The sequence below is a fragment of the Microtus oregoni genome, unplaced genomic scaffold, assembly GCF_018167655.1.
Source record: "Microtus oregoni isolate MIOR12 unplaced genomic scaffold, Mior012 000015F_ref0000493, whole genome shotgun sequence".
In the NCBI taxonomy this organism is placed as follows: domain Eukaryota; kingdom Metazoa; phylum Chordata; class Mammalia; order Rodentia; family Cricetidae; genus Microtus; species Microtus oregoni.
In genome coordinates this window covers 11525687-11548192 of record NW_024543074.1, presented here as the reverse complement: position 1 = coordinate 11548192, position 22506 = coordinate 11525687, and the positions used below count along the sequence as shown (strand labels likewise).

At 42.3% G+C, this 22506-nt stretch overlaps 1 protein-coding gene across 1 annotated transcript; it reads right to left on the bottom strand.

The window, feature by feature from the left end:
* Window positions 1–1623: 1623 nt before the first annotated feature.
* On the bottom strand, window positions 1624–22089 carry Prr11 (proline rich 11). Its single transcript, XM_041664811.1, has 10 exons — window positions 21959–22089; window positions 17519–17651; window positions 16334–16484; window positions 15979–16101; window positions 12994–13248; window positions 10913–11011; window positions 9406–9521; window positions 7791–7850; window positions 7378–7474; window positions 1624–2144 (listed from the first exon to the last, which is right to left on the bottom strand). Exons 2-10 carry the CDS (start codon window positions 17644–17646, stop codon window positions 2076–2078), a joined length of 1098 nt encoding a protein of 365 aa, XP_041520745.1. The 5' UTR covers window positions 17647–17651; window positions 21959–22089; the 3' UTR covers window positions 1624–2075.
* Window positions 22090–22506: the final 417 nt, after the last annotated feature.

The following is a 22506-nucleotide window of genomic DNA, read 5'->3' as shown; positions in this document are numbered from 1 at the left end:
AGATAATAGGGAATAGACAACTGAGATTAGCCATTATATGTGTGTGTGTGTGCGTGTGTATTAGTAATGGGGATTGAACCCAGGGCTATGAACCTTCTAGACAAGTACTATATTCCCTGCAAAGACCTAAATGCATTTTTTAAAAAATGTAATTGCTCCTCATTCAATATTAAGGAGATATTTCTACTAGCTCAGCATGTACACGGCCTTGAGTTTGATCTGTAATGTTCAAATATTTGTTGTTTAGTAGGACATTTATACTTAAAGCTTATTTGTGGTTTATCTATAATTCAAATTTAATTGAGTATCTTATATTCTTATTTGCTAAATGTGACACTCTAGACTGGCAAGAATGAATGAAGACCAGTGAGAGACACATCATTATTGTTAGGGAATACCCAGACTGGTAAGGACCAGGCAGTGAGCTTCTTGGTAAAACTGCCATGGACCACAGAGAATCCTTGGCAAGGCATTCTGGTAAACAGAAGTTTCATGCTGAAATCGCCGTGGACCACAGAGAATCCTTGGCAAGGCATTCTGGTAAACAGAAGTTTCATGCTGAAATCAAGAAAAATTTATTTGACTACAGGAAAATGGACAGTAGATATAAAAAGTAGAGAATACAAGGCTGAGGATATAGCTCAGGGAACGTGCACTTAGCATGTTGTGAGGCCCTGGGTTCAGCCTCAAAAAGAAGAAGAAGAAGAAAAAAGGTGTCTCAGTGAGCCATATGAAACCAACTACCTAAGGGGCCATGTCATTTTAGCAATGTGTCATTACCTTCTAGCCAGATATGGTAGCTCACCCCTGTAATTCCGGCATTTGGGAGATTGAGAACCAAGGATTTCCATGAGTTCCAGGCCATCCTGGGCTATAATTTAAGACTTCCATTTCAAGCAAACACAGGGTCTTTTCAAATTTTTCAAGTCACATTGAATTGTTTTCTTTTTTCTTTTTCCTCTAAATTACTTGTTTATTTACTTTAAGACAGGGTCTCACTGTATAGTTCTGACTGTTCTGAAACTAATATATAGACCAGACTGTCCTCAAACTCCCAGAGAACTTCAGGCTTCTGTCTTCTAGGTGCTGGGATTGAAAGCAGGTGTCACTATGCCCAAGTAGAGGGTCTTATTTTATGAATCAAGTTTGTAGCAATGAATGAATTAGCCTTAGATGAGCGGGAACCAGGTTATGTTCTTTATATTCTTAGTTACGTGTCTGTGTGCCTATGTACATGTGAGTGCAGGTGCCAGTCTGGCCCAGAAGAAGGCAGTGAGTCGCTTGGCTCTGGAGCTACAGGCATCTGGAAGCCACTTCAATTGAGTGCTGGGACCTGAACTTGGGTCCTCTGCAAAAGCTGGAGTGCTCTTAACTGCTGAGCCATTTTCTCTAATACTCAGACTATTTTCTTTTTTTTTTTTTTTAAATATTTTTATGGTTTATTTAACTTTATTTTATGTGCATTGGTGTGAAGTGTCAGATCCCCTGGAACTGATCTTCAGACAGTTGTGAGCTGCCATGTGGGTGCTGGGAATTGAACCCGGGTCCTCTGGAAGAGCAGTCTGTGCTCTTAACCACTGAGCCATCTCTCCAGCCCCTCAGACTATTTTCTTAATGTCAGAACTATATTTATATAATAAACTAGTTATACCATTAATACTATTTTTAACAAGTTTATTAACTTGGTGTGTTGAAGGAAGCACATATCATAGCGTCTATGTGGAGATCAGAGGACCTCTGTGAGAGTTCTTTCTTCCCGCCATCTGGGCCCTTGGTAAGTGCCTTTGCCTATTAAACCGTGTTGCCAGCCCCTATGAAATGAAATCTGAACAACGACTCTAACCTAAATTGGCTAATTCCAGGGTAAACATTACTTTGCAGATTACTATCATAATCATCAGAATATATCTAAATTCTCTCTTTATGTCACAATGTGTGTATGTTACATACATACTCACTCTGATTCTTCAAGTAGAATTACATTCATAGAGCTATACATATTTTAGTACATTAAAATTTAGGGGGTTTGATCTGTCATCGTGTCGATTCCTCCTTGGAGTCAGGCAGAGCTGGCCTCAGTTCTGTTCATCGAAGCTGCTTGTATGAAGTGGTAGAGACTGAGTTGGGCTTTTAGGGTGAGCCAGCTATATAAAAGAAAGTCACAGTTATAACATGAGTGATGTTCCTATGACCAACACAGGTCTTCTTCCTTTAATAAAGCCTTGATGCCTTTTGCAAGGTAGTATTAGCATTCCTAGCTACCTTCCCCAGCTTTCCTGATACAAACAGAAACTAACAAGCCTTTTGTACATGCTTTTTCCCTTTGCCCGAGACGTAAATATACGTCTACAGGAAGAAATGCCATTGTGCACCGTGAGGACAAAAACATGCATCAAGGATGGAAGTGATGAGGAAATGGTAGCTCATGCCTAGAATCCCAACACTTGAAAGCCTGAGGCTGGACTGCTACAAGTTTGTGACCAGCCTGGGATACATAGTGAGAATCTGCCTCAAAATCAAAACCAACCAAACAATAACAACAAAACTAAACAAAGGTAAAAGACTAAAGAGCAGGAAGGACACGATGAAACTGCTGCACTAACTGTGGACTTCCTGTTTCCCAAAGGAATGTTCAGGTGAGAAATATGGATTGCAGCTGGGGTGGTAGCTCATGCCTTTAATCGCAGACAGGAGTTTAAGGCCAGCCTGATCTAGGTAGCAAGTTCCAAGTTAGTTAGAGTTACAAGGTAAGACCCTGTCTAAAAAACAAACAAACAAAAAAAAATGAAAATGAATTCCGGCAGTTGGAGACTTAGCTCTGCTGAGAGCTGTTATCATTTATTACAGGAGGTAGCAATTAATATTCAAGGTGTCAATTCACCAGAAATAACTTCTGATGGAGGAACCTCATCTTGCAAGGCCTGCAAGAAATACAGACTCGCCGGGCGATGGTGGTGCACGCCTTTAATCCCAGCACTAGGGAGGCAGAGACAGGCGGATCTCTGTGAGTTTGAGACCAGCCTGGTCTACAGAGCTAGTTCCAGGACAGGCTCCAAAGCCACAGAGAAACCCTGTCTCGAAAAACCAGAAAAAAAAAAAAAAAAAGAAATACAGACTCTAGAATATCTTTTGCTTCTGTCTGTAATTTTGCATGTACTCAACTGCATTCTTTCCCTAGGGGCTACAGGGAATTCCCCACAGTCTGTATCTAATGTGTGTGTATCTCATGAATACAATTCCAATCTACTGGACATTTTTATCTGTGGATTGTTAAGAAGGTGGCTCCTCCTTATGCATATTGTCTAATTAATATTAATAATGTTAGCCTAATCAGAGTTTTAATTAATAAAACAAATACAAAAAGATGCTACCCAAGTCAGGGCTTATAAGTTTCCATTAAGACCTATCTGGAACAAAGTTTAAGAAAACAGCTGTAGGGGCTGGAGAGATGGCTCAGCAGTTAGGAGCATTGCCTACTCTTCCAAAGGTCCTGAGTTCAATTCCCAGCTACCACATGGTGGCTCACAACCATTTGTAATGAGGTCTGGTACCCTCTTCTGGCCTGCAGGCATACATGAAGACAGAATATTGTATACATAATAAATAAATATTTAAAAAAAAAGAAAGAAAACAGTTGTATTTTCCCTAGCTGCCAAGATAGCTGTATACTATCAACAGATATAAAACTTCAAAGTAGCTTTAGATTAGACCAGGTGCCTTGCTAATGGGTTTTAAGATAAACTATTCACAGAAAAATACAATCTTATTTACAAGGATACATAGCCAGCTGTCTGATTTGTTGTGTCAAAGCAACTCAATTGTGGGGCCAGAGCACAGTGATTAACTCTCTGGACAAATTCTTGCCTCAGTTTTAGTGGCTTTTGTTCAGTTGCCGCAGGAAAAAGATTCCCTAACTGGCCAGGGCTACAAAATATAAATTAACTTCGTAGCCTTGAGAAAGAGTTACAAGTCTCCCTTTTACGGCCAAGGGTTACATGGAGAACAGAAAAAATATATTTCCAGATTTAAAATGCTTTTAATGTCACTGTGCCTTGGAGAGGGCCTCTGCCCCCGCCCTGCAGCTCCACAGGCCTCTGCCCAACTCAGCATTTCACTCTCTCTGACTACACACTGCTCTTTGTAAACAATCTCCAGTTCAAGAAAGCCCAGCCTTTTACGATTGCTAATCACAAAATGTTAGTTTAAAATGTTTATACACTTGGAAGTGTAGGATGTAGCACACAATTTCCTCACTCCCCTTAGAATCCTCAGTAGTTTAGTTTTTTTTTTTGTTTGTTTGTTTTTTGTTTTTTCGAGACAGGGTTTCTCTGTGATTTTGGAGCCTGTCCTGGAACTAGTAGCTCTTGTAGACCAGGCTGGTCTCGAACTCACAGAGATCCGCCTGCCTCTGCCTCCCAAGTGCTGGGATTAAAGGCGTGTGCAACCACCGCCTGGCTAGTAGTTTAGTTTTATAAGACACCTCTGTAGATAACAAAAAGACCTCTCTCTCCTTTTGCAGCTGTGTGTTGTTGCCCACTGATTAGGGAGGGAGCTGACAGAGAGAAAGTGCTTCTTCCTTGCTCTGTGACAGTTTAATCTGGATTTATTGCTCTGTGAGCTGTTGGAAGGACTCTGTTATCATTTTCTTAGAAATGTAATGTGACCTTAAAAGGCAATGCCTGAAAGATTTTGTAGGTATTTAAGCTGTGAGAACAAAGGAGCATCGTGAGAGAATAAAGAAGGAATCCATCAGAACAGGTGTCAGCGTGCATTTTTCCTTAGTTTCGCCATGCTGTGGACCTTTTCTTTCGAGCTTTGCTTGTAGCCCAGAAGCTGGTTCTTTTGGGCTGCGATATAGTTCAAAGTAGAGTGCTTGCTGAGTAATTTTAAGGTCCTAGGTCTGGTCCTTAGCTTAGAAAAATAAAAATAAGAAGACAAACAAGAAAAATGAGTTCATTGTAGGTAACCTTAGTTACACGGCTACTTGAGACTGGGGGGTGGGGGGCAGAATATTTATATAAAAATAAGTATTTTTTCTTTTTTGTTTTTCTAGACAGGGTTTCTCTGGATAGCCTCAACTGTTCTGGAACTCACTCTGTAGACCAGGCTGGACTTGAACTCATCAAGATCCACCTGCCTCTGCCTCCTGAGCACTGGGATTAAAAACATGAGCCACCACCACCTGGCTCTATCTTTTATATATATAAATGAATTGATATTTTGGTTAAGCCCTCTGTGGTCAAGTTCCTGTCACCTGTGCCTGGGTGCAAACTCTAGGCAGACGTGCTTTTCAGTTAATGGAAGCATAAGGGCTGGGTGGGGAAAGCCACTCTTTAGCAATCTTACTGGAGACCTTCCTCAGTGCACTTTTGGTAATATAACATACGGCAAAATTTCATCTGTGATTTTTGCTATTGCACAACATGTGATTTTATTATTATTATTATATTTTCGTCTGTTTCCATGGTTCCTGGTATACCATACTAGCTATTGTGTGGGTCAAGGATAGCAAGGGTTTTTGCGCTAACAGAGAAAGGAAGTGGCTAAGGTCTTCCCTTTATCTTAGGAGTCCGTGGTGCTTCTGCCCCACAGGAAGAAGGAACTACAGTGTTCAAAGCCACAAAGGCCAGCAATCAAGACCCAGCATTCCAGCAGCGGAGGCAGGAGATGGCTTTTCTTCTGAACCAGTAATACAGGATATCAGAAAGACTAAGACAAACAGGTGGGAAAAGAGGAGATGGAGGCCAGTCGCCCTCCTTGCTTTCCGTGGGGCTCATCAAGCAACTGATGATGGAGAAAGCTGTCCAACCTTTCCCTGAACAGTGCACAGCGCAGCCAGACTTCTCTCTCCACCCTGCCTAGCACCTGTCAGGCCTGGTTTAGAGACGGCCACGTTGTCACTTTTCAGATTGATGTATAGGCCATTATACCAGGCAGGATGGGACACTGCTATTCTCCTGTGGCTTAGATCTTTCTCCTCTCTGACATTTATGGTAGGATAATCCTTTCCTTCTTCATTCCTATTCATTCTTTAATTGTCTCTGCCTGAATCATTACCTATGGAAATCTCCCAGGCTAGACCGTCTTGGCTAGGTCATTTCCTGTTTTGGGTTTCCACACAACCTTGTTCCTTTCCTTAACAGCACTTACTATGGGATGAGACAAGAAGGGATTATTTGGTTCACTGGACTGAAAGGTTCAGGGCAGCAGATCTGTGGAGGCCTTTTCTACACTCTAATCCTGGTACTTACTTTAGCATGGACCTCACCATACAGGAAGTACTTGATAAATTCTCAGCAAAGGGAATTAAACCATCAGACACTCATTAACAAAGGGGAAACGATAATCTTAGCTGTATAGCAAAAATAGTTTTTCTTCACAGAATTTTTGTTGTTGTTGGTTTTTTTTTTGTTGTTGTTGTTTTTTGAGACAGGTTTTCTCTGTAGCTTTGGAGCCTGTCCTGGAACTAGCTTTTGTAGACCAGGCTGGCCTCAAACTCATAGAGATCCACCTGCCTCTGCCTCCTGAGGGCTGGGACTAAAGGTGTGTGCCACCACCGCCCGGCTTTTCTTCACAGAATTTTATAATACCAAATAGTTAAAGCATTTTGGAAAGCATACAGAATGAAAAATGACCATTCTTTGATTCGTTTGTTTGCATTTGCAGCATTAGAAGCTGAACCCAGGGTGTCCCACGTGCTAGGTGAGGGCTCTGCCACTGGGTTACACATCTAGCCTCTTTTTGTTTCTTCTTCTTCTTCTTCTTCTTCTTCTTCTTCTTCTTCTTCTTCTTCTTCTTCTTCTTCCTCCCCCTCCTCCTCTTCTTCCTTTTTCTCCCCCCTCCTCCTCCTTCTTCTTTACTTTTTTCCCCCCAAGTCAGGGTTTCTCCATGTAGCCCTGGCTGTCCTGGAACTCACTCTGTAGACTAGGCTGGCCTTGAACTCAGAGATCTGCCTGTCCCTGCCTCCCAAGTGCTGGGATTGAAGGTTCTATTCACCTGGTGAACAGTACGCATTCTTAACCACTGAGCCGCTATGATATTAATTAATTACTACAAGAGCTACTTTAGGTAGTGGGACATGCCCATTATCCTTCAACTAGGGAAGTTGAGTCAGGTCAGTCTGGTGGCTACATAGTGAGACCCTCTTTCAAAATATATAAATAAATAGACTGTGCTTCTAAATAAATAAGCTTATCCTCCCTCCCTCCCTCCCTCCCTCCCTCCCTCCCTCCCTCCCTCTTGTCCTCTCTCCCTCCTCCTTCCAGACTAAGCCAAGCCCCCATGCATGCTGGGCTATACTCTCAGCACTCACATAAATTACTGTTCAGGAAAACAAACCAGAGGACTTAGTTGGAATTTTAGCTTTCACAGACTCACCTGGAACTTTCTCCTTAAGGCCTGAGTCATGACTGGAGTCAGTCCAGTTCCTGTTTCCATATTTTCTTTATTGGTAAGAGGGGTCCCACCTGGGCTCCTGGAAAAGCGTGAAAAATATCAGAGCTGTGCTTTATCCCTGCTTTTCTTTTTTTTAATCTTTCTTATTTATTTATTTGTTTGTTTGTTTATTTATTTATTTATTATGTATACCGTGTTCTGGCATGTTTGCTTACGTGCCAGAAGAGGGCACCAAAAGTAATTATAGATGCTTGTGAGCCACCAAGTGCATGCTGGGAATTGAACTCAGGACCTCTGGAAGAACAGGCAGTGCTCTTAACCTCTGAGCCAGCCTCTCCCCAGCTCTATCCCCACTTTTCAAACTGTCTTAGAAAACACAAGGATAAGAGACTTACCTGTCCACATCGACTTTCCTCAGCAGTTTCCGCAGATCTATTTGGCTTTTACCGGGAGTACTGAGAATAAAGACATAAAAATTAAAACTTTCCAGATTTCACCACTTTTCCAAAAACAGGTCAGTTTTATAGGCAAGCTCCTAGAAAGTAGTTCTTTCTGTCACATTAAAAAAAAAAAAAATAGAGCTGTGGCCAGGGAGTGGTGGTTCAAACCTTTACTCCCAACACTCGGGAGGCAGACGCAGGCGGATCTCTGTGAGTGCGAGCCAGTCTGGTTTATAGAGAGAGTTTCCAGGACAGCTAGGGCTGTTACACAGAGAAACCTTGTCTGGGGGAAAAAATCGAAGGACAAAAAGAACTGGATTCGTCCACCATGCAGGAAATACATGGCAGAGGGCGCATAGGGATCTGGTTACACTGTACCCATAATCAGGAGCCAGAGAGAGGTTAATGAAATCTAAAAACAAAGTGTGTGTGTGTGTGTGTGTGTGTGTGTGCACGCTCGCACACGCGCCTGTGTGTCTTCATGCCAGAGTTCACATGTGAAGGCCAGAGAATAATTTAGATTTGGTTTTCTCTATGCACCTCATGGGTCCCAGGGATTGAACTCAGGTCTTTAGGCTTGGCAGCAAACACCTTTACCTGTTGAGCCATCTCGCCAGTCCTGAAACTGGAAGTTTGAAAACTGACTGTTTAAACAGGGTATCATGTAGTTCTGGCTGGCCTTGAGCTCACTATTGTAGCTGATGACAACTTTGAACTCCTGATCTTCCTGTCTCCACTTCCTGAGTGTTGGGATTATAGGTATGTACCATCACACGTGGCTAAAAAAATTCTTGTTAATACTTTATTTTTGCCTCAAATTTGTTAGTAAGTCAGTGATACATCATATAATAGACTGCCTCTTGGGGGAGGCAATAAAGTATGAATGCTCAGAAAAAAAGACTAGAATTATAAAAATTAAACAAAAAACAATAATAAAAAATCATCCAATATGTTACCAGCAGCTGCCTCTAACGACAGGACAAACTTAGGTTGGGAGTTGAATGAATTACATGTGAGTTTTATTTTTTTCTTGAATTTTTCTGTAAGTTTCAATTTTTTCTACAGTGAGCATATGTAATTTTAAAAGTTAAAAGTGCAGCAGGGTGTAGTGGCATATGCTTTCAACCACAGGGCTTGGGAAGTGGAGTCAGGCAGATCTCTGTGAGTCTGAGGCCAGTCTGGTCAAAATATCAAGTTTCAGGACAAGCAGGGGCTTCATAGAGAAATCTTGTCTTGAGACAAACAAACAACACTAAACAAAATTTTAACATGGCCCCAGAAGGGGCCAGTGAGCTGTTTCAGTGAGTAGAGCCCCTTGCTGCCTAAGCCTGACGGCCAATATCTGGTCCCCAAGAACCATGTAAGGGTGAAAGGCGAGAGCAACTCCACAATATTGTCTTCTGACCTCCATACAAGGGCAGTGGCATGTGTACATGTTCCCCAACCCAACATACACATACAACAATAATAAATTACATTTAACTCTTAAAAAGAAAAAGAAAAAAAAAGAAGCAAAAGAAAAATCAGCATTTTAAGTAGCAATGGAGCATAATAACGTGCAATTCCTTACATTAGGACATTTTTAACGCGTGTTGCTAACACCCTGGAGTTGGGCTTCAGAGTAATATGCTGCAGATCAGAGACAGTAACTAGTGGATTCCGTTGCTCTGGTGGCGATGGTACAAGCTTTAATTACAAAATGAGACATTAAATATACATATTCAAATATCATTCTAATGTAAACACACCAAAACAGCAAATGTTTGACTACCAGAGTGTACATTTTCCATGATTCCATTCTTTATTTCAAAGGTCAAGGGTGCTCTCGCACACTACCCCCTCTCTCTCTTGGCTTTACTAGACAGGATCCTGTTGGTTAGACCAGGCGGGCATGGAATTCTTTACTGTGTAGCCTTGAATTCAAAAGAAATCCTCCTGCCTCCATCTAAGTGCTAAGATTAAAGGAAGGAGGCACCACACCTATCTAGTGTGTTTCTATCTTTAGTATGTCTCTCCGACTGGCTTCTTGACCCCCTATGTATCCAAGCAGGACTCTGAACTCCTGATTCTTTGCCACTACCTCCTATGTGTTAGGATGATTAGTGTGCACCATTGTGTCCATCTTAAATGGATTGGGTCCATACACCCATCCATTGTGTATGGGTGTATATGATGCAAGTGTGTTATCCACGGTTTTGTGTATGTGTGTGTGAGTATGTGCATAGAGGTCAGGGGTCAATGCCAGGCATCTGCATTATCACTCACTCTCATTTTGAGACAGGGTCTTTCACTGAGCCTGGAGCTGACAGACTGGCTAGACCTGCTAGCCAGTGAGTGCTGTTTAACTGGGATGACTGTCTCCACCTCTCCAGTGTTAGGAGCATATGTGGGGCTGCTTTTTAAAAACATGGGTCTTGGGGATCTGAACTCAGGCCCTCATGCTTATGTGGTAAGCACTTTACCAACTGTGCCATCTCTCCAGCCTATTTATTTTTATTTTTTTAGTACTGGAGATTGAGCCTAAGGCCTCATAAATATTAGGCAAATGCTCTGTCATTGAATGTATACTCAGCCTCAAAAGAAGTCTGACTTCAATACACAGGTTTACTATATTTTCCCAAAGGAACAATCAGGTTAAAAAAGATGGAAGGCATGACACTGTGTTTCTTGTGAGGGTTAGGTATGAGGTATTCAAGGATTTGAAGCTGGCCCGGGTTAAGTAGCAAGAAAAACACACCTGTGAACTTGGGAGATAGCTTAGTTGGTAGAGTGTTTACAGTGTTAATCCCAGCACTTGGGAGGCAGAAGCAGGTGGATCTCTGAGTTTGAGACCAATCTGGTTTATTTATTTATTTTTTTTAAAGGGTAAGTCCCAGGACAGCCAGGAGGCCTTGCCTCTAAAATAAAAATAAATAAATAAATAAATAAATAAATAAATAAATGTAAAGTGGAAAGTAATAGAGAAAGACACCCTGTATTACCTCTGGTCTCCACACACGTACCCACAAACACACAAATATAACACACACACACCCATCCCAAAGGAAGAAGGCCTTGCATGTGCAGTGTCCTCTTACCTTCTTTCTTTCTTCAATACTCTGTGTCTTTTTCAATTTTACAGTGAGTAGATCTTTAACTGTTATATGCATGGGTCCATCTTTCTTTAACGGTTCAGTCTTAAAATACACGAAGAGGTTTGAATTAAAATTGGCATCAGGACATCTAGTGAAACCCAAATCCAAGTTTACTTTGTAAAGATTCAGAGTTGAAAGTTAAGTCATTATTGTTATTTATTTATTTATTCATAATTTTTGCTTTTCCCCTTTATTATTTTTGAGACAGGATATTGCTATGTAGTCTTGGCTGTCTTAGTATTCCATATCTAGCTTAAACCGGCCTTAAACTCCTGGCAGTCCTTTTGTCTCAGCTTCCAGATGCTGGGGTTATAGGAACATACCACCATACTCTTCTAAAGCTAACTCTTTTTTTTTTTTTAAAGATTTATTTATTTATTATGTATACAACATTCCTGCAATGTATGTTTGTATGCCAGAAGAGGGCACCAGATCTCATTATAGATGGTTGTGAGCCACCATGTGGTTGCTGGGAATTGAACTCAGGACCTCTGGAAGAGCAATCAGTGCTCTTAGCCTCTGAGCCATCTCTCCAGCCCCCTAAAGCTAACTCTTATTTACCCTAGGGATTAAACACATTCTATGCGAGCAAGCAAGAATGACAGGGGTATGAGAGGGTGATGGTGTAGGTGTGGGTGGGTGGGGTGGTGCCAGAGAACCTTAAAATTTTTTATTTGGAGCTGGAGAGATGACTCAGTGGTTAAGAGTACTTACAGAGGACCTGAGTTCTGTTCCCAGCACCCATGATTCACAACTACCTATAACTCCAGTTCCAGGGAATCCAACACCTTCTGAGTTTTTCAGGCATGTACATGGTACACAGTCATATAAGCAAGCAAAATACCTATTCACATAAGATAACATAATTTTAAAATTAAAAAAGTTTATATATTTTAATGTACAGTTGTATTTGGACTGCATGCATTTATGTATGGGCATGACATCCATGCCTCGTGCCTTTGGAGTCTATAAAAGGATGTCAGATCTCCTGGAACTAGAATGATAGATAGTTGAGTCTCACCATGTGGGTGCTAGGAACCAAACCCTAGTCCTCTGCAAGAGCAGTAAGTGATCTTAACGGCTGAGCCATCTCTCCAGCTCCTCTGCACCAGAATCTTCTTTGTGTGTTTGTTTTGAGACTGATCTCAAACTCCTAATATAGCCATTAGCTCAACTAATAACCAAGAATGACCTTGAACTTCAGATCCTTCTACTTTTACCTCCCCAGTGCTGGGATTAGATATATGTTCTAGCCTTGGAAATAAAGCTTTGAAAGCGTACAATAGCCGGGTGCTGGTGGCGCATGCCTTTAATCCCAGCACTTGGGAGACAGAGGCAGGCGGATCTCTGTGAGTTCGAGACCAGCCTGGTCTACAGAGCTAGTTCCAGGACAGGCTCCAAAGCCACAAAGAAACCCTGTCTCGAAACCCCCCCCCCAAAAACCCAAAAAACAAAAAAACCCCCCCAAACCGTACAATAATCGGAGCAAGGTATAGGTGTGTATGTATATTTTGTGGACTACAGTTCAAGCTTCTCAAAAGCTGAAGCAAAAGATCACAAGTTCGAAGCTAGTCTGTTCTACATAGCGAGGTCTCCGTCAGTCAGGCCTACAAATCAAGATCCAGTCTCAGAGAACAAATAAACAAAAACTTCCAACAACAAAAGCCTAAAACAAAACAAAGGAACAAGAAAACCCCAATAATTACATTACATTGGCAGACACCGGTAACGCCAGCTACTCGAAGGCTAAAGCCGAAGGATTTCTTGAGCCTAACAGTTCAAGACTAGCTTGGGCAACATAATGAGACTACATCTAAAAACAAAACCAAACTTCAACCCTCCTGCCCCCCAAAAATTCAACAAAAAACTTATAACTAAAATCAGAACAATTAACAAAATTAAGATATAGAATCAGCACAAAATACAGCCTTCATAACTAGGCCTTGGGCTCAGCCTTGAAAGGCTGTTTGTTTATTCCTGTATGGCAGTCTAACTAAAACACACTGTTCCTGACTGTTTCTTACCTGAAGTACTCCAGTAGTCCCAGTTCTTCTGCGCAGCAAAGGTGCTAGGGGTGGTGGAGGCGGAGGAAGAGGAGGGGGAGGAGGGGGTGGGGGAGGAGGAGGGGGCGGATGACTGGCTGGCTGTGGCAGTGTGGGCGGAGGTACAGTTTGGGATTCTCCAGGGGTTGTTGGAGCACAGGCAGGCACGTTTGTAGGTTTATCACTCACGCCACACGTATGACAACGGCTTGAATAAGAAGAATTTTCTGAGATGGTCTGGAAGATATCATATTTGACAAATGAACAATAGATTAATTTGGTGGTGTGTGTTTGGTTTTTTTCTCCTTCCTTCCTTCCCTCCCTCCCTCCCTCCCTCCCTCCCTCCCTCCTTCCTTCCTTCCTTCCTTCCCTTTTGTGACATTTCACACTCTGGCTCAGGCTGGCCTGGAATTCACTCAGAATGACCTAAAACTCAAGTTAAACTGTTTCCTCATCTGTGTGGGCATTAGGGTTACAGGAATCCATGATCACTCCTGACAACAACAAATTTACTTCAAAAATTCCATTGCTCATGGGGCTAGAGAGAAGTTTGGCGATTACAAGCTTTCAGCACTTACAGAGGACTGGGTTTCATTCCCAGAGGAAATGGGGCAGTTCACAACAGTCCAACTCCACTTCCAGGAGATTCGATGCCCTCTTCTGGCCACCCCAACCACACCCAGGCCTTGTTTTTTGTTCTTGTTTCCAGCAGTGAGGATCACACAACTGAAATGTGTGTGTGTGTATGTGTGTGTGTGTATAATAATTTGAATATATGTTCCTATATATAAGGACAAGCATCATGAATTTCAAGTAATGCCTGCCTTGGGAACAGACAGGGACTATCGGGAGAACTCTTTCCTGTTAACTTACATTTATCATGGTTACCCAAAAATAAAAGGATAACCTCATTCCTTCAAAAAAAGTTATCATGAGCTGGGTGGTGGTGTGCACGCCTTTAATCCCAGCACTAGGGAGGCAGAGGCAGGCAGATCTCTGTGAGTTTGAGACCAGCCTAGTCTACAAGAGCTAGTTCCAGGACAGGCTCCAAAGCTACAGAGAAACCCTGTCTCGAAAAATCAAAAAAAAAAAAAAAGTTATCATGAATATCTGTATCTCTATCTCATAAGGATATGTCCATTGACTTAATGAACTAGTTAGCTGATTAGCTATTTTGAGATGAGGATCTTGCTAATTAGCCAGGCTGGCCTTGAACTCCTAGGCTCAGGTAATCCTTTTTCTTCAGCTTCCCTAGTGGATGGGAATACGGGCACATATCCCCAGGCTCACCTGTAAAGTATCATATTATATGTTTTAAGCATACATGAAGCATCCTATAGAATTTGAACACTATCTCTTTCTATACCTCTATATTTAATTTATTTCATGCCATGTTCTTGTTTGGGTTTTTGAGACAGAGTCTCATTCTCTAGCTCAGCGTGGCCTGGGACTCACTGTGGAGTCTGCTGGGCAATTCTCATGCCTCAGCCATGAACTACCACACCTAAAGAAGAGTGTTGACACTGGCTGCAGGGGGATTCTTGGCCTCTCCTGCTTCTTTTGTTGCTTTTTGCCAGGCTAAGGATTGAATACAGGATACTGTGCATGTCAGACCAACAGACTGCCACTGAACTACACCCCAGGCTCATCAATGTTACATGTGCACCCTCATGGCATGTTAGATTTATTACTTGAAACTCTCTCTTCCCTCACACTGGGGGGGTACATGTGGCCACGGCAGGCAAACGCTTTACCATTGAACTATATCCCCAGCTAAAAGCAATTTTGTGACATAGGGTCTCAAGTATTCCAGGCTGGTCTTAAAGTCCCTGTGTTGTTGAGGATGACCTTACTTCTAATCCTTCAGCCTTGACCTCCTAAATGCTAAGATCAGAGGTGCATACCATCATGGCTGATTTATTTATATAGTACTGGGGCCTCCTGCATACTAGTTGAGCATCTACCAACTGAGCTGATGCCTAGCTATTTCTGCAGAAAACACAAGACTTTTTTTTTTTTGGTTTTTCGAGACAGGGTTTCTTTGTGGTTTTGGAGCCTGTCCTGGAACTAGCTCTTGTAGACCAGGCTGGTCTCGAACTCACAGAGATCCGCCTGCCTCTGCCTCCCGAGTGCTGGGATTAAAGGCGTGCGCCACCACCGCCCGGCTGAAAACACAAGACTTTTAAAAGATGTATTCATTTTATGTTTTGTGTGTGTGTGTGTGTGTGTGTGTGTGTGTGTGCCTGCTTGTCTGTATGTGCACTGTGTGTGTAAATGCCTGAAAAGGTCAGAAGAGGGCATTAGATTCCCTGGAATGAGAGTGATAGGCAGTTTTGAACCAACAAATGTGGGTGCTGGGAACCTGGGTTATCTTCAAGAGCAGCAAGTGCTTTTAACCACAGAGCCATGTCTCCATTCCCTCCAGCCCCAGTTGAAAAATTTGATAGCCATTTCGTTTGCTTCCCCACTGAAGTTTCATTAATTTATGTTCTTCTCAATAATGTAAAAGAAAGTGTCCCAATATTTTTAGCTTTTTTTCTTTTCCCAATTTAAGTTCAACGTTGCTCATTGAAATTCCTTTTCTACTTCTATTTTGTTTGTGTGGCTGAGATCATTAATTCTTCCTAATATACATTTAAAAAATTAGTTTTTGATTTTAATTACGTGATTGTGTGTTGTGTACATGTGCATACATAAGAACAGGTGCCTAATTAAGGCCAGAGGGGTTGCAGCTGTAAAATTCCTAGTGTAGGTGCTAGAACCCAAACTTGATTCCTTGCATGAGCAGTACACTCTCTTACCTGGGGAGCCACCTTTCCAGTGCCCCCTTTTGCCTTCTTCCTCCACTGAAGGAAGTCTTTCTGCCTGACATTTGAGAAAATCACCAAACTCAGATCCAGAGTCTTTTCCTATTGTAATAGTCTTTTCAGTTAAACTCTTTGGATTTGTTTGCTTAGCAACACCAACCTTCAGTGTTTCTTGGAGCTTGCATAAATCACTTTTCAAAACACAAAATTGTTGTTTTAGACTGTGAAGTTCTCTGTGGTAGACTCGGGAAGGGAAGATGGCATCTCTCAGTGCTTCTAAACTCTGAAATCCATAAAGAAACAAGCCTGAATCTAATGAGCAGCGTGATGAAGAAAGCGATGTCACAGAAGTTTATGTAAGCAAAGACAGGTGCAATCTCACAAATTAACCTTATTCAACATTAGCCTCAGGGATATGTCAAGCCGAGGAACCATACAAGAACATAAATACTAAATATGACAGAACAAAAACCAAAAAAAACATATAACTGAGGATGGGTTGATAAAACCTATACCTGGGCTACACAGGTCAGACAGTGATTGTATATGCACCACGCTCTATTCGTCCAAAGGTTTAGCACATCTTTGACATTGGGAAATCTGAAGCTCCAAGGTCGTCTTAGCCAGTTACTGCTTTGGGGTATATCTGTTGAAGAAGTAACCACTCTGTGGAAGAAACATTAAACAAAACAAATAGAATACCATAGGTCTTGGCTGGGCATGGTGGTGCATACTCAGAAAGCAGAGGCAGGAGGATGGATGTCTGGCAGCTAGAGTTTCAGGCAGTTGTGAGCTGGCTCATTTGAGTGCTGGGAATCAAACTGGGGTCCCTTGGAAGAGCAGGAAGTGCTCTTAATCACGGAGCCATCTCTCTGGTTGATGAATTTTTAGTTTTTGAGATTGGGTTTTATGTACCCTATACTGACTTTGTAATATGATAATGTAGCAGAGACTAAATCTGAACTCTGGTACTTGCCATTATCTCCATGACAACATTCCCACCAGGAATACAGGTGTGAGCTACAAGCCCAACTCTATTTATTTATTTATTTATTTATTTAAGAGAGCTTTAGAGCTAAGGGTATATATAGCTCAGCAGTCGGTTTTGTTTGTTAGTTTTGTTTTTTGTTTCCATGATTGACACCTAGAGTTTGAGCCCTAGCATACCAAAAATAAATTAAATCAGCTGGTTGGGCAGTACATGCCAACCAACTAGAGGAGAAATAGGGGAGGGGTTGAAGCTGGAGAATTTCCAAAAGCTCAAGGCCAGGCTGGACTACAGTCTGTTCCAGGGCAGCCAGGACTGGAGATAGAGAGGCTCTCTCAAACAAAACAACAAAGTAAGAACCTATCATCCTACACAGAGAAACCTTGCCTTGAAAAAACTAAAAAGAACCTATCATCATCAACAACAACCTTTTGAGAGAGGGTCTCACTCCATAGTGCAGGATGGCCTGGAACTCACTGTATAGCTCAAGATAGCCTTCAGCTCTCAGCAAGTCTCCTGCCTTAGCCTCCTGAGTGCTGGGGTTACAGTTAGCACAAACTACTGTGGCCAGCAATCATTATAGTATAGACAAATTTCAAATTTTACATGGGACATGCCTAAAAATGATTTACTTAGGGGATGCAACTCAAAGGCTGAATTGGTAACTCTACGATGAGATTTAATATTTCCTGTGTTCTCCGTTCCACCTTACCTTTCTGGTGTGGGTGGTGGAGGGGGAGGGGTCAATAGCTGAGGCTGGACTCGGGAGGCTTCTTTTTTCTTAAATAATTGTTTGGCTTTGGCTCTTAGCTTTCTTCTTCGTTGTTTGAACTTGGGCATGATTTCTGTAGAGAAAAAAAATTGAAGTGAAAAAAAGTTATGTACGAGTGTTTTGCCTGCCTGCCTGTGTCTGTCTTTATACCATCTGCATGCCTGCTACCTTCAGGGGCCAGAAGAGGGCATCATATCCCCTGGGAACTGGAGTTGCAGATGGTGGTGATCTGCCATGTGGAAGAAGAGCAGCTAGTGCTCTTAACTTTGAGCCATTTCTCCAGTACCTGAAATATATATTTTATTAAAGAATAATGTACACATATAGAAAATGTATAAGCCTTCAGGGCATAGTTCTATGCTTTATGATATAGGACCATTATATACCCTCATATACATCATCTTGGTTATTTTTGGTTTATGCCAATTTTTACCTTCTTCTCCAACCTTGAGTAAGAAATAAATTGTAGCTGTGGGCATGCTGGTTCGAACCTCTAAAACCAGTATTGGGGGATGGGATTTGAGGCGGAAAGATGGCTGTGAATTGGCGAACACCTCAAAGTGATTCTGTCTCCGAAACACCTAAAAATCTGGGTACAGTGTACACACCCACAATCTCACCACTTGGAAATTGAAGGCAGGTATATCAGGATTCAAGGATAGCTTCAGCTATCGAGTAAGTTCAAGGCCAGCCTGGGTACCTGAGACTCTTGTCTCAAAACAACAAAACAAAACAAAAACCAGAGAGAAAAAAGGTTATCAGCATTCTGGGAAGAAAATGTAAACTCAGATTTAAAGTGTCTCTGGAGAATCTTCCCTGTAATTTACACTAGTCTCTCACTCAGCTTTTGTTGTATTCACTGATGAAATCAAATGAATTCTTTTTTATTCTCTGCAATCTCCTCCTCCCCCGCCGGAGACCAAACCCAAGGCTTTGCCCTTGTCTAGGCAAGTGCTCTGCTACTGAGCTATGCCCCCTCCTTTTTATTTTTTATTATTTATTTATTTTTTGGTTTTTCGAGACAGGGTTTTGGAGCCTGACCTGGAACTAGCTCTTGTAGACCAGGCTGGTCTCGAACTCACAGAGGCCCCTTCCTTTTTAAAAAGTCATTTTGAAACAAGATCATATGTATCCCGGGCTGATCTTTGAACCCCTATAAACTAAGAATGACCCCTACCTCTGCCTAGACTGCTGACATTACCTCGAGATTGGCAGTCACATTGGGGTTATATAGTGCTGGAGATCCAAACCGAAGCTTCCTGTACGCTAGGAAAACACTTTACCAACTGGCTACAGTACTTAGCCATTCCTTTCCTTATAGTGGGAAAATGGCTGTAGTGGATTATAGTTTGATATTAAAAAGACAGGCTTGCCGGGCGGTGGTGGCGCACGCCTTTAATCCCAGCACTCGGGAGGCAGAGGCAGGCGGATCTCTGTGAGTTCGAGGCCAGCCTGGTCTACAAGAGCTAGTTCCAGGACAGGAACCAAAAGCTACGGAGAAACCCTGTCTCGAAAAATCAAAAAAAAAAAAAAAAAAAGACAGGCTTGCAATTCAGCAAGATAGAATGAACATCTATTATGATAGGCAGATGTCATAGTGGGAGGAATCATTTACAAAATGCCCCCTTAAATATGGGGTACATTCCCCCTTTCCTCTGTCAATCTTCAATCTCCTCAACTGACAAGGAGCATTTTAGTCTTAGTTTTATACAAAAATAAGCTGAGGGTTAGATGAGATATCCACCTAATGTAATACAATAAAGTATAAAAACATAGACCTGTAAGTCTTCAGAGACCATGAATTTTCTTAATAGACCATGGGACAAGAGTCACTTAAACAGGCTATATACAATTATCCAAAATCAAAGACCTGTTTTAAGACAGTTATTTTGAAGCACTAAAGATATTACTTAATATACTTATGTTTTAACATATACCCTTTTCTGGATATATAAAATATTCTGGCCGGGTGGTGGTGGCGCACGCCTTTAATCCTAGCACTTGGGAGGCAAAGGCAGGTGGATCTTTGTGAGTTGGAGGCCAGGCTGGTCTACAAGAGCTAGTTCCAGGACAGGCTCCAAAGCTACAGAGAAACCCTGACTTGAAAAACAAAACAAAACAAAAATTCTGGGTTCCTTTGATCTGAAACTCCAAAAGGTTTTGCTAGTTTTAGCTGTTGATTCCCAAGGAACAAAGATATTACTACTCTAGTAGCAGACATGAAAATGGCTTGCTTCCGATTTAGATATGAATACGAAAAGTCAGTGAAACACACATTGAAGGCCCTGAGTGGTGGTGCACAGCCTCAAAATCAACACTTGCAAAGCAGAGGTAGATGGATCTATGTGAATTCAAGGCCGAACTGGGCTAATAGCTTCTTCCAAGCAGGTCACGGCCATCTAGTGGGACCCTGTGTCTGATAAGTTAACAGTCATTCTTCTACTTCTGTTCACTTGGTCCCTTTTTGGAAATAGGTATTCGCATATAATTCCTCAGCACCTGAGGACACCTCTCCACTTCCTCTACAGGTTGGAAAAAGTGGGAAGCGCCTTGGTATCAGCAGTGTAATCCTGGCAGCTAACCTTCAGGTCAAAAGGTAACAGTGAAGTGAAAGCATCTTATTGGTTAATGGTCAATTAAATTTATAAGATTCAAATTTTTTTGAGACAGAGTCTTGTTATATAGCACAAGATGGTCTGGAATGCAAGTTCCTCCTGCCTCAGCTACTAAATGCTAGGATTATAGGCACACAAGGCATACAAAATCATGACTGGCCTTAAACTAGATGTAGCCCAGGATGCCCTTAAATGCCCTATCTTTCTGCCTTCATCTTCTAAGTGTTAGGGTTACAGTTGTGTGATTTCTCACCTTCCTACATTTTATTCATCTATTTCTTCAGCCTTACAACATAGCAACAAGCTTTTTTTCTTTTATTTTTTTTCAAGACAAGGTTTCTCTATATAACAGTCCTCACTGTCCTAGAACTTGTTTTGTAGACCAGGCTGGCCTCGAACTCACTGAGAACCACCTGCCTCTGCCTCCCAAGTGCTGGGATTAAAGGCGTGCGCCACCACTGCCCGACCCCATTACATGTTTTATCCAGTAAAGGAATGAAAGATACCATCACTTTCCAGCAGCAGTCAGCAACGATTCTCTTTTCACTTAAGCAATATCCTCTAAGTCTAATACTTTTAGGATGGGTGTGTGTTGGGCGAGGGTGTTAGTTTATTCAAACCAGATCATATCTTTACAGTTAAAGGGTGGATCAAAAACTTCCAAGTATGAAGTTCAACAAATAGCAGAATGAGCATTGGCTCATTGGCTGATCTAGCTCAGTTGGAAGAGTGCTGACCTCACATACAAGACCCTGAGTTTAATCTCCAGTGCCACATCAATTATCGCGTTGGCACACAGGCCTGTAATCCCAGAACCCTGGAGCTGGAAGCAGGGGGATTCAGAGTTCGAGGTCATCCTTTGCTTCAGCCAATTCCTTGCCAACCTGGGTTACACAAGCCCATCTCAGAATAATAATTAGTCTTCTCATAAGTTGACACTGCTGCTTCTTTTAAAACTCCATCAGGTACATGAAAAGTTCTTTGGCTGGGAACACTTCTAAAGCCGCGGCAGCAGCGGAAATGACAGTTGCCATTTCATCACCAACGTTCTAAAACACATTTTCACGCCCACAGAAATTGCCCGTTGTCAATTTAATTCCACTATCAACTCAGTTGGTTCAGCCTGATTACTGTGACATGATTACTGCCATTTTCCTATAGTTAGTCAATTTTGTTTTATTGTGAAGTATTGTTTCCCCCCCGGTTCTTTTCTGTGTCTCTCTCGGAGTGACCACAGGTCTTTAGTGTCACCCAGCACAGTACTAGCAGGTAGTAAAAGGGTGCACTTTTACATCGATGTTGGAAGTAACTCTGCCTCAAGGAACATTGTAAAACTACCCGTCAAAAAACATTCCTCCACAAACTTAAATGTGCTGAAGAATCGCGGGGGACAGCATCTGGTTAAATACATATTCTTATCCAGTAAGATTGGATGCACCCCTATAATTTGCATTTGTCACTAGCGACCAAAGAAGCTAAAACCGCTAGTCTGTGGACCCACTTTGAGAGGCAGAGTAACGAAGAAGACTGAGCAAAAGGCATATCGCTTCAAAACATATATTGCAAGAGTGTTTAATAAAAATATGGCTTGGATGTTGCCAGCGGAGCTCTTGTCCTGCCCCAAATCTTCCCATTTCTACTCCATCTCCCTCAAGCCCAGCCCAAGACCCGAGACCTCCTTCAGCCATTAAGAACCCAACCATCAACAGTTCGAGTAACGGTAGATGGGACCAGGTAACAAAGAAAGAATCGTCCCTGCACTTACTAGTCTAAAAGTCTGAGGACTAGACGAAGTTCGGGTCGGAGCCTCTTCCACACCATAAAGAAGAATTCAAAATTAAATCCTTGCCGAGGAGTGACCAATCGTAGACGTGGTTTCTACACGGTTCGTTGTCCTGAAAGGACCCAAGTACAGCCTGGATTACGATTGGCTGAGGGCGCATCACATCCTGGCCAATCGGAATTGAGGCGCTTCTTGTATGAATAAGGGAAGGCGGGCGAGAAGGGGCGGGGAAGCCGAAGAGAAAAGAAGGTGTGTCACATCGCCTAGGCCGGCAGCGGAAGCTCTTATGGCATTGGCTGCTGCTGCTTCCGAGTACACCAATCGTAAACTCTTTCCCAAGTATGAAATTGAAAGTGGAGAACCGAAGGCAGCCAATAGGAATAATCACATATTCAGCAGCCAATCCTATTACGGCGTTTTGTGTTTTTGCCCAACAGGAAAGTGTGTTTCATAAGGGGGGCGTTACCCAATCGCCAATGGGCGGGCGCCGGCGGAACGGACCAGCCAATGAGCGCGAGACGTTGAGTGAC